Here is a 13287-nt window from a genome sequence, read left to right on the forward strand (position 1 = left end):
TCTGGAAGAAATTGCTTTAAGCAACAAGGTCGTCATTCGCCGTGTACCTAGTTAAGTCTCTTTTGTAACTATTTTCTTTTATTTTAGTGCAATAAAGTATATTTGTATTTGTAAGATGTCTTCGTTTTCGATTTAATCACGGGTAGGTACGTTAAGTTTTGGCAAGGATACTAAAAGCTGAACTAAATTGTACAACCATCAAAACAATGTTTAGAAAGGCACGCTATACTTCTCATTCCTATCATAAAGGTACTAATACGATATTATATTGGAGTAATATCTATCGAACCTGATAAGATTTGTTACTAGTTCGCACATTCACGGGGAAGGGGAACCTTCCAACTCTATCGCTAATAATAAATCTATCCGAATATTGTTAAATCGTTTAAAATATTCATAATTAACAAGCTAGCAAGCGCAATAAATGAATTCTAAATCAAATAATTAGAATAATTACACGGATTTAGCAATTTGGGAGCGGTGAAATTCCAAAAGTGAACACGCGTGTTTGCAAAATGTGAGAAATTAGAGCGATATGTAAATTCTGTGAACTCTACGGTCGGACGCCGCGGCCGCGCGCAACGTCACCGCGCGCGCAACCGTGAAAGACAGACTATAAATCTTATGACGTTATTAATACACCATTTTATTGATCAATTTCTTACACTAAGTAGTAAGTAGGTGGCTATCTACATGCCTATGCGTAGGTATCGCATACCTACCTAATCGGCATTTGTTTTCGAATTGCCGCTTGATTCCATTATTGTAAAAAATAAGGAACTGGACCTCACGGATACTGCTGTATTTTTGGGAATTACTTTGGACACTAAGCTGCAATGGAGTCCTCATATTGATAAGTTGTCCAAAAGGCTTAGCTCAGCAGCATTCGCGGTCAAAAAAAATCGTTTAATAACCGATGTAGAAACCGCGCGGTTAGTTTATTTTGCCTACTTCCACAGTCTAATGTCGTACGGCATCTTGCTGTGGGGTCATGCTGCAGATGTCAACAGCATTTTTGTTCTGCAAAAGCGAGCCATTCGGGCGATTTACAAATTGGGACCCAAGATGTCACTTAGAAATAAATTTTTAAAATTAATACGTATCGTTTATAAGAACATTTTATATAATAATAAAATTCCAATAAGCGGCAAAGTGATAATGCCGATTATTTCCTAACACCGACCAACGGTTTCGTGAAATACTTACGTTTGTAATCATTACATTATTTTAATCACATCTGCATAATTTAAAAAAAATAAATAGTAACAAGTAGGTAAGTAGTAAAAGTTATTATTAGCATACGCGTAGATATATTTAGATAATGATAATATTAATAATGTTAAAGTTACGATATTATGGTGAAGACTGGGGTCAGCGGTGGTCAAACTATGTAAACTCTGGGTCGCAATATACAGACCGTGACGGCTTTACTGCAACATTGACTTTATTGGTGAAAATACGTCTAATAATGAGGACTTTCCAGGCTATGCTCTTTATAAACAATATAGATGGATTTTTAAATGAATGATTAATCTGGCGAAGATGGGAGCCTTCGGTACGGCAATACAGGACGGAAGGGGCAAGTCACAGGGACTGTAACCTGGAACCTGACAGAGGGCAGCAGTAACTGTCAGAGGCGTAGGACAGGAGTCTTAGTATGGCTTCGTAATAGACTACTCTGGGCGCCATCCCACTCGCGTCAGACAGAGTACTGCGGGGCGGAAGGCAAGAGTGAAACCACTGCCCTATTTTTCCCTAAAAAAGTAGCATGGAAAGTGCTGCACCGACAAGAGCGCGGCTCTTAAATTGATGATGATGGATTAACCTGGAGGAATAAAATGGAAATCTCGCTGATATGCAAACCGTTTGATTATACAATTTAGGAGGCATTTTTAAATTAATGCATAAAATTGACATGTTCCATAAATTTTATGTACTCGTTCCTTTCCTTTTCGGTGGATAAGAAAAAGACTTATACTATAACTTTAAATAAAATTTTATTTAAAGTTATAGTATAAGTCTTTTGACTTATACTATGACTTTAAATAAAATTAGATGATGTGTACCTACTGGAATCCTAGTACGGCTTTCAAAGAGACGCGCCCTCCCACTCGCGTCAGACAGAGTACTGCGGGGCGGAAGGCAAGAGGGAAATCACTGCCCTATTTTTCCCTAAAAAAGTAGCATGGAAAATGCTGCACCGACAAGAGCGTCGCTCTTAATTAATGATGATGTACCTACTGGAACCACCATTATACATATTATTATGTGAAACTATATATGCGATTGTAGGCATTATGTACATACGTGTGTTGGATCACTAGAAAAGAAGAATATGTAGATGTAGCAAATTAATAATGGGTACGAGCAGTTATTATAATTATTGTCTTCAACTTAATAGAAAGAACATCACTATTTCTTGATGACTATAATGAATGAAGATCAATTGTATCACCGCATTGCATCACATCGCGCCTATTTTTAATTAGTTTAGTTTGCGGCTGAACAGCTTAGCTAATTGGTCGGCCCTGTGGAAGATTGTTTCTCGGCCGTAGTTATGTACGCGAATTGATGACCAATTCCTTCCGTAGAGCGGCTCAGTTTGCCGTTTAGTAGAATTAATACCTCCTACAGCACAATCGTCTGAGTGCGATGAACCGTGCCATTCCTTAATGAGGTACAACGCAACACCAGTGCTCATAGCGTTTTAATTCTACATTACTCACTGTTACACTGATGACTAAATCCAGTGATATTACATTACCCAACTAGAAATGCGAGTGATATACGATCACGATAAAATATGAAATCGTCCGCCAAAACCGAAACCAATTTGGGTGCGACTTTAATTGCGCTCACGCACGTTTCTCTTCCTTCTAGACGCTCTTAATTTATCAATCTCAGACTAAAATAACATTAACTTTGCCAGGAACATCCATTTATCGACCAGTATAAAAACTTAATTGAAAAAATAACTTTGTTTTTGTATCGAACGGTCAGTCGGAGGAAGTACTGTGTTTTGTTAAGAGGCGGCGTAACGCACTGACGTTAAAATTCAAAACATATCGCAAATACAATTGTGTAATTCTTTTTTGTTTTGTAAACAAGTGAGACAATATTAGCGCAGTCTAATATAATATGTGACCCGCGACAGTGCAAGGCGTTTGTTTGATAACAGCCCATTGTGAGTGGTTGTGTGACGGTAGATGACCTCAGCGGCTCCCCTGACATTTGGCGGCCGACCAGCCTGCCGCGCGGACTCCTCCACACTCACATGCGAGTAACACACGCGACATGTACTGTTCGGGGTAAGCTGCCGTTAATGTAGGTCGCGAAAACACGCACAAAATACCACTCATTTACATAATAAGGTTACCCACGACTTCTTCCGCCCACTCCCAAGGGCTTGAATTTCCTGAAATTCCATGTTAGTGCTTGCCTTTCAGTATATAAGGAAAGGTTTCTTTGACAAGGTTTAGACAAGGTTGTAAATATTCTAGACTAACAGTTATTTTTCTTTGTTTCAGGACTTTTACGGTCTTACTGGTACTTGAGCTGGCAATAGAGACTCAAGTGGACGCGTTCACGATCCGCCGCGCGCCGGAGACGACGCAACTGCCGGACTTGTTACAGGCAGAGAATTCGGTTCTTGCAGTTAGGAACGATTTGAGACGCAACGCCAATGTCTTCGACAGGACCACGACCATCACCCAGCCGATAGAGACAACTGCTAAGACTGAAGAGATACAGAAGAATGTCATTACGACCACGAAGGCTACAGCCAAGTCAGCTCCAACTACGACTATTCCATCAACTACAACTTCTACATCTACAACTCTAACAACAACTTCTGCGCCTCCTGGTACAACTAGAGATATAATTCCTACTACAACTAAGGCCACTACAACTAGGACGGTGACAACGTCGATATCCACATCGATAGAGCCTTCAACAGAGGAACCAGCGGAGAGTCCAGAACCAAGTACAGAAACAACTTCAGAACAAACCAGTGTAGTATCGTCTTCTATCTTAAGCTCCAGTACGACAGAGAGTATGGTTGAGTCTACCAGTGAAGACCAAATCCAAGCCAGTGCCGAAATCAATTTAGTGAATCAAACATCAAGCAGTGCAACTCTGCTAAATGTTACAGTACCGGACATGAACAAAACTGCCGATAACAGTATGACTGCCGAGGACAGTACTACTGTCGATAACTATTATCGAAAAAACTACGTAGCTACTAATACCGAAAAAAGTACTACAACTTCTAAAAGTACCATTGTTGCTAACAGTACCACTGTTGCTGACAATGCCACTGCTGCAAATAGTACTACTGCAGACAACAGTACTTCTCCCAATAACAGTATTATTCCCGAAAACAGTACTACGGTCGATAACAGCACTAATGTCGCAGATAAAAACGTAACGATTGTGACAACCCCCACGGCTTCCACGACTGACGCCGAAAGTGCTTCCACGAGTAGCAGTCAAAATTTCTCGACAACCGAGGAATGGAGGACAGATGAGGATAACAACACTAGTTATTCTACTGAATCTGTCGACATGATTAGTAGTAGCGTTTCTACTACTGACACATCATCAAGCAAGGATATTGATGGTAGCAGTCAGAATGGGACAACTAGTACCGCTCGGATGCCACAGCCTACAACCATGTCAGAATCAGCAACCAATGTATCTGAAGTGACCACCGTTGTAGAGGAGGAAGTGGTACCAACGGAAGAAGCAAAGCAAACGAATGCACCAATAACTCCAGACGGGCTAAAAACTGATTCAAGCGCAGTTACGGCTACACCTTATTGGAAGAGATATACATTAATTGATAGAAAAAGGATAACAACAGTTGCAGATGCCGTGACTAGTACGGAAACAGATGATTTGGTGCAAGCAGGGACGGCCCAATCAAGTGTTAGTTTGGAAAAAGCATTAAATATATCTTCTGATATACCATCACTAGAAGAATTAAAAAACGAACTTCTGGCTCTTGATAAGATGACTACTGTGAGTTTGGACAAGTTAAGTTCCACGGTGACCGACGAAATCACCAGTACATCAACAGAGTCCTTTTCCTCTACAGAAGAAACTTCAACAATGTCGTCAGAAACAGATACAACTAGCGATATGACAACTAGATTTGACATTGTGTCATCCAAACGAGCCGGATTTTTAGATCACTCTTCAAGAGCTACACTCGCAACCGAAAAAGCAACCACTACCAGTCAAAGATCTGTTGGAACAAGTGAAACGTTGGTAACCGATAAACGTATTCCTGAGAATAAGACGACTCCATTATTAGCTCAGAAAAGCAGTAGCATGGCATCGCAAAGCCAACTGGTACGTATAATAATACCATTTTATAATTAACCCATTTTTTTGTGTAGTAATCAAAATAAATGTTTCCACACAGGCCGAGGACGCGATCAATGAAGAGCTTATGAAAGAAGAAATACTAAGTGATACCGTGGAATACACTCAGCGGCAGCGAGACGTCATCGATAGTAGTAAAACTCCGCCGATGCAGAGCGCCGAATCCAACCAGGACAGTTCCAGTGAAGACAAGCTCAGTGTCAAACCAATCAGTGCGGAGAGAGTAAAGAACGGCGGCCTCTACACTGTAAGCCCAAATTATAAGCCGCTGAAGAAAATCGAAGTACAGCCACCGAAGCCTTTCGTCCGCAACCCTGACGACAACAGCTGGAGGATCGAGGGGCTCAACTCATTGGGCATCGTGGTTAAAGTTAACAACAACACTTCCTCAAAGCCTTTCACTCAAGTTTTGAAAAATAAGACGGAATCCGAATTGAATCTTTTGGAGAAGTTCAACAAAGGCGAGGAGCCGGAACTCCGCGAACGACTCGAGAAGATCGCAGAAAAGAGAAAGTCCAAGAAGAAGAAGATCAACCAGTACGGCGAGACCGTGTACACAGACTACTCTGACTCGGGAGAGAAGATGACCTCCGTGAGCCCCGGATACTTCGCAGACTTGATGACTGCCAAAGACGTTGACTTTACGACCACGACACTCCCTGAGTTGGATTATAACAAACAGACAACCACCCCGGCTATAGAAATGGACGACGAACTGGAGACTACCACATTAAAAACCAAGAAAGTGATCGACGAGTATGAATCTGACGACTCTGACGAGCCAGACTATACTCTACCAAACATAGACTTGAAGAAGTACATCACGCCGGCCAAGAGCCGCGACACGCCGCCGCCCGCCCCCGCCACCTACACGCCGCCCCCCACGCTGCGCACATTCCTGCCCGACAGGAGACCCACCATACAGTACTTCCCTCCCAGGGAGAAACAGAAGGTCGTCGTCAACGACTACGACACGGATTTCCAGAGGAAGATCAACGCGTACACGTACAAAGACGTGCCGAGCCGCGTGACGCAGACGACGCCGGCGACCGCCTCGCAGCCCGCATACCAGTTCCCGCGCAACAAGTACGAGCAGCACCGGCCCAACGACATCGCGCGGCGCCCGCCCGACCTCGGCAAGAGCGTGTACCTCACGCAGCCGCCGGCCGGCGACCACAGCGGGTTCAACATGGTGGACCCGGAGGTGAACCGCGCCACGTACGTCATCAAGCACCTGCGCGACTTCCTGGACGAGGCGGTGAAGGCGGACGACGGCGCGGCCGCCACGGACGAGCCGCTGCGCGGCGTCACGGCCAACGCGCGCGTGCCGCCCGCGCCGCCCGGCGACTACTACGACTACGAGGCGCAGTTCCGCAAGGACGTGCTCGACAAGTTCGTGGAGAACTTCAACCAGAACAGCGAGCGGTTCAAGGCGGACTTCCCGGTGCTGTACAACACGTCGGTGGTGCACTCGCAGCTGGCGGCGGAGGGCCGCGGCGCCTCGTCCACGGCCTTCATGAAGCGCCTGTACGAGGACGCGCAGGCCATCCAGCGCGCGGGCCGGCTGCCCAAGCGCTTCGACCCGCTGTGCGAGCGCACGGTGGAGCTGTCGCCGGCCTACGAGCTGCACTACTACGTGCCCGAGGAGGAGGAGAAGGAGCAGGCCGAGCCGCGCCACCCGCCGCCGCCCTACCGCCTGCGGTTATGAGCTGCGCTCACACGTGGCCGACGCAAGGACTGTATTGTGTAAACATATTTAATTACGCCTGATGATGCCTCGACATGCAAGTGGGCCCCACTCCGGACTGATCTACCGACAAGCTTTATGTACTTAAATTATTTATACTTACTTAGTCTATTCGATTTTGTAGCATTGGATGTACACGTCGATACAATTATTCCAAAGAATTGTAAATTAATTAGTTGTTACTAAAGTACTATTGTGTATTGAAGATGTAAAGATTTACAAAATTATTGGAAGAGTGAAATATGCATGTTTTAAAAGCACGTAGTGTTTATTCTCAGTATATGGGACGTCCAGACAGCTGTCCTCAATTACCTTAGTCCTGTAGAGTCATGTAGAGAAACTATCTTATATACCAGGTATTATGGCCATAGGCAGGTTGAGCATGGCTGTTCGAATGATGCTTATTATAAATAACGAGCGTGTGATCAAACGTGTGACATATTTTAGGAAGTGTGTGTATGTGACTGAAACAATAAAGTGTTGTACAAACCAAACATATATCTCATTTGAATTTTGTAAAAACATCCTCGAATGTTGTAAATTACTTTTATGCCTATTTATAACACGTCCACTGAATATTATGATAACTAAAGACAATAATATTAACAGGATATCAAACTCTTAATCATTATTGATGTAACTTTCCTCATACAATAAGTCATTCTTCTTCCAATGAATTCATAATACCTATTAAAGGGCGAACAATGAAGATACAGCGTACTTTTTAAAATACCATTTTATTGACATTTTCATTTTAGAATAGTATGCAAACATCACTCGATCGTTCGATCACTTGTAATGGGTTATACGTCACTTTGAGCATAATTATATACGATAAGAGTAGTTATACCTAAATTACATTGTTATACTCTGGTGCGGCCGGCGCGGGCGCACGGCGTAGAGTGGAAATGCAACGCTGGATCCAATAAATAAATTATTTTACAATCTCAATTCATAAAAAAAACACAAATAAAATAAAAAAGACATTTTTCCATAAATGAACACATCACGTCTTTGGATAAAACAAAAACCAGAACAAGGGTCGCAAATTATTTACAAAACTGATTGGTAAAATATTTAAATAATTTAAGTGTTAATAAATGTGTCCATTTTTAACGTTAAAATAAAAAAAAATAAAAATAAAACAAAGACAATATGAAAGAAGCGCATTGTTGAGTAACAAGGAACTAATGCCGCGGAATCTCTTACTGCCAGTTATTAAAGTAGGACACCAAACATTCGTCCATATTGCTATTACAAATTGCAGTTTTATTTGTAATAATAAAAATATGGTATTATTTGGAAAATGTCTCGCTTATAGCGTCGGAGTGAAAGTGAACATAACATTGTAATCTACAACATATGCATAAAATCATCGATATAACATATAAATGAATGATAAACTTAAAATTTAAATAAATACAAGCGAACGGCTAAATGGGACGCGTTGGATATTATTGCTTGACAACTCTCATACAAACCCTGACCATACTGTTCTTCTTGGGACAATTAACGGTGAGCTAATGGAAATTCTGTTTTCAATAGAAATATCTTTAGAAACTAGCCACTTAACTGTTATTTGACTGTGTTTATATTTGTGTCTGTATTTTACTCTTAGTTTTATTCCATACATAAACTCACGCCTATTTCCCACGGGGAAAGCAGGTGTAGGTTTGTCTTGATTAATGACTTTTTTGTGATCACAATATTGCCATTATCTCGTCCTGAAGAAAGTACACAATAGGGCAGGATGTCACATGACCAGATTAATTTGGTCTTAATTATTAAAAAAGAAAATACATAATTATATCACCTTGCAGGATGCTAGGCGTGGTTCACATTGACAGTCGAACAACAGTCAAACTCTTGTTCCTTAGCTTCCATTCGCTCAGTGTAAGTTATCCCTTCCAAACTATTTTCATTGCATATTCCATACATTAACGTTGTATCGATATGATGTTACAAGGTGGTCTATAAATATATAAGGCTGTGTTAGAGCTGCCGAGTAACATTTCAGACTTATAACCATACACTGCATGTAGTTCCAGTTATAACTATAATAGTTCATAGTTTAGACTAAAAGCGAATATTTACAAGGACACGTCACTTTACTTGCTAGATACCTGCCTCCCGACGTCGCTCGCTCCGGCTGTCTACTCGATATCATCGTGACTAGGTCCTCTAAGGCTCTATTAAATTAATACCTTAAATCTGCTAAAACCTTCTTATGGGTATCTTTTTATAGGTCATTCTTATGAAGTTTCACTTAGGGTCTTATTCAATCAATCAGAGTTACGACACAAATATTTGATATTCGCCATGTACGTTACGTTAGTTTATTGCATACAGAGACTATTACAACTAACAAAATAACAATTTCTGGCGCAATTCTGAGTGACGGGAATTAGACCTGAAGCAAAAATTCTTCAGCATAACCGTTATGTTATAATACAGGTGATTTTTAAGCAAAGGGTAGTAGAGAGTCGGAGAGAGCGGCCCATCTTATCATACCTACCTCGTTACATTAGCCAGTCTTTCGTTTGCACTACAACTACAGCGCCGGCGTCGCGGCGCACGCGTGCACGTATCGCACGCACGCATCGCATACACACGTGACGCGTGCACGCATCGCACGCACACGTGACGCATGCACGCATCGCATGCACATGTGACGCGTGCACGCATCGCATGCACACGTGACGCATGCACGCATCGCATGCACACGTCACGCGTGCACGCATCGCATGCACACGTCACGCGTGCACGCATCGCATGCACACGTGGCGTGCACACGTGACGCATGCAGACCGTACCGCGTGCGGCGCGCGCCGGCGACACAACCTCGCTCAACACTCCCACACTGTCTGCGTCTCGATATGTGCTCAAATAATTACGGAGCGTTGTTCCACTGCGGCTTATACTGTACGCTCTCGAGTATTAATATTTGTTCACAGTTTATATATCAAGCGAAGTATTCGGAATAAACGTAGCTTGGAAGTTGCGAGAGGTACAATGTAGCCGACTTTCTGTATGAGGATCACTCACCGGTACATCTTACAAGGCAATGGCTAGAGCGCAAGCTGGAAGTCGGTCGATTTTGAATTGAAACAGCTATCGACGTTCTAAACTAAAAGAATTATCATTCATATTGGCACCTCATATTTTTGGCACCACTAGCGTTAACCGAACGTAAATTTAAAATAAATAAAACGACGACAATTTTTACATAAATTCGGAATAAGCACCAAAAAGAACGATCGGAACATAATTAGGAACAAGGTGCCGTCGGTGTGGAGACCACACAGTCCATACATGCAGCCAGCAGCACCACCACACGGTCGCGCTCCACACTGCACACGCCGACGTGTATAAATGCAGTACATGTTACCTAGCTATCACACAGCTCGCAATTGACGCGTCGCGGCCGCACTGCGGGAGGCCCGCTGCGGCACACTTCCTCGGTAATTGTGAGACTCATGGTACCACTGTTCCTACAATTTTAAATAAACAGTCCGCTTAAGCTTAATCTCGTGATATACAAACAATTCCTTAGAGCTGACAACTAAACATATTTCCAATAATAACAGTTTTAACGCGAGTACAGCACAAATTTAAACCTTATCCTCATAGTGAGTATGTTCAATTTTCCGTATACTTAAACCACATCCATAAAGCTCTAAGAGGAAGCCTCACTATACATATAATTATAATCATTAATGTAATCAATTAAATATTTTTAAATATCATTTGTTACATTTACACATTCATACAAATTCTACAAACTAAAGCATTCTCGATGTCCGAACTATGCCTATGAACCTTTCCGACACATATTTTCTAAAATTTACAATTTGTCTAAGTGACGATATTTTTACAATTCTCGTTAGGAAAGCGTATCGATTTAATAATTTACACGAATCGGCATCTCGGATATAGATTCACTCGACTAGCAGCATTCGGAGGCGCAATGCACGCGTGTGCACGTAGCGCCGCCTGCACGTACGCACTGCACGTATATACTGCACGTACGCACGTGCGTGCACGCGCGACGTGCACACGCCACGCCGCGCCTCCGCGATTACAACCCTGTGACTCGCGACATTTCTTATGAAACATTGTGACAAGGGAGTACGAATCTAACCGGAATTCATACAATGAGCCACAACACTGGAACCTTTCACAGATAATGCCCGCAAAAGCTGTTGTAATAGTACGAGTAGGTAGTGATGAATAATGACAGGGCGTTAGATTGGTTCCAGCGTATGAGGGGGGGATGTTTTATATAAAGCTTGTATTAAGCCATAAGTAATTAGAAACTAGAGATAACAGTCAACAATTGCAATTACTCCTTTCTTTTCAGCGTCCATGTCCATCGTCATTCGCAGTTCACGCGACAGCGGATGTTTAAGCAGCTTGGCTTCCGCCGGCGCTTTGATTCTCACGTGTATTAAATTTAGGTGTTTATAATGACCACGACAGGATCGTTCAAAGAACTCGAGTAATGATCGACGTAACCCGACGCCTCAAACAGTTCACATGCAAAAATACGTATTACGGCGATACAAAAATCTCTTCATAAGACCCTCTTGTATAAATACGCGCTAACCTACCGCGGGCGGTTCATGCGGACTTATCAAATGCTAACACGGCCCGCTGCTACTTAGCTAAAATAGACCTTGTTACATTATACATTATGCCGAGGTTACATATAAACTTATACATCTTGTGAACACTAGGCCGAAGCAACGGCCGTCACAGTAAATACAATATTATAAGTTATATACGCGACCCAAGTACATTACGATAGTATGATTCGTAGCTTTCCAAATGTTCTTATATTTCCAAAATGCTAACGCAATACTATCGTAAAACGGCGAGACTAAAAGCTAGTGCTCGGAAGTAATTCAGTAAAGGAAGGCCGACCCGCCTGGAGCTAAACTAGATATTTATATGATATTCCTGACGCCCCAGGTGATACAATACTAGCGATTGATCCCGTGGATATTCACGTGGTAGTCACTTGTACAACAAAAGTAAAGCCACTTACAAAAATAAAAGGATTTTTGTAGTACCCCAGGGTAACAATATGGGACCGCTACTATTCAATAGTCACTTAGATGCTAAAGTGATAGTGAAAGGGTGACTAATATTAAATGCGACTAAGATTTTAAAGTTTAAATTTACTAAGCAGTAATAATTAAATAAGCCATCCCACATTATTACCCTGTTCAGGTTCAGATACTTAACTTTTTAAGTTCTTGTATTAACCTTGGTACCTAAGTGAAAAGTTACAAAATGTAACAATAATTAATAAATAAACTAAAATAGCACTACTGTAAAAATATGTGGAAACATACTGATTCTGACGATTGGCGAATGACGCATAATTTTATAGACGCAGTCAGTTCGCCGGCCGAATTCAGTATGATATTAAAACATGAACTTTGACTGCATTTCTTTCTAGCTTATCAGGACAGAATCGATATGACCCCACATATGCAGATTCTGATAAATATAAAAAGTGACAACAAGTCTCTCACAGAAGTTTACAGATGTACGTATCATCGAGTGACTACATAAAGACTCACTAAAGTTCAACGTAATGTGTTGCGAACTGGATTCCGGCGGGGGTATATTACGATGACGGCTGCGATTAATAGTCAGTGCAAAACAGGAGCGGCGAAGAGACATCCACTTTATGATAAAATTTAAAACATAACTTTATTACCATTCTCATAACCTTCTCCCTAACAATAAACGGCTCGATTAGTTTGTCGTTATCGAACAATATTGCATTTGCTAGGTCTACCTCCCTCCCTCCCTAATTCTGGATTATGATATTTTAGCTGATGAAAGATAATAGGACAAGGATAGTAATAAAGTGTATTTCATACAGTGCTATCGGAAAGTGGTCGTCTTCCAATTCTTGGTTACGCCGACTTTATCCCACGCGCGGGTGGTTCATACTCGCCGCAGTCATCGCCTCCCTCCCCCAGCGGTGTCCGTCCGGAACTCAAGTGAATACACAGTGCAGGCAACCTGGATGTGCGTCGCGGGGCGGGCGCGGGGCGGGGCGCGGCGGCCACTAGCTGGCGGCGGCGGGGGCGGCGGGGGCGGCGGCGGGGGGGGGGGCGGCGGCGGCGCGCGGCGGCGGC

The 13287-nt window shown here is 42.6% G+C and overlaps 1 protein-coding gene across 1 annotated transcript; it reads left to right on the forward strand.

The window, feature by feature from the left end:
• The first annotated feature begins 3244 nt into the window (after window positions 1-3244).
• On the forward strand, window positions 3245-7626 carry LOC126367747 (uncharacterized). The gene is made up of 3 exons (XM_050011461.1): window positions 3245-3308; window positions 3528-5352; window positions 5426-7626. Exons 1-3 carry the CDS (start codon window positions 3295-3297, stop codon window positions 7091-7093), a joined length of 3507 nt encoding a protein of 1168 aa, XP_049867418.1. The 5' UTR covers window positions 3245-3294; the 3' UTR covers window positions 7094-7626.
• The last annotated feature ends 5661 nt before the right edge of the window (window positions 7627-13287 follow it).

This window comes from Pectinophora gossypiella, chromosome 6 (genome assembly GCF_024362695.1).
Source record: "Pectinophora gossypiella chromosome 6, ilPecGoss1.1, whole genome shotgun sequence".
In the NCBI taxonomy this organism is placed as follows: Eukaryota; Metazoa; Arthropoda; class Insecta; order Lepidoptera; family Gelechiidae; genus Pectinophora; species Pectinophora gossypiella.

Excerpts from the sequence above, each read along its gene's own strand:
- LOC126367747 (XM_050011461.1), top strand. Across the intron at positions 5,353-5,425 it reads TGGCATCGCAAAGCCAACTG|GCCGAGGACGCGATCAATGA; the intron begins GTACGTATAATA and ends GTTTCCACACAG.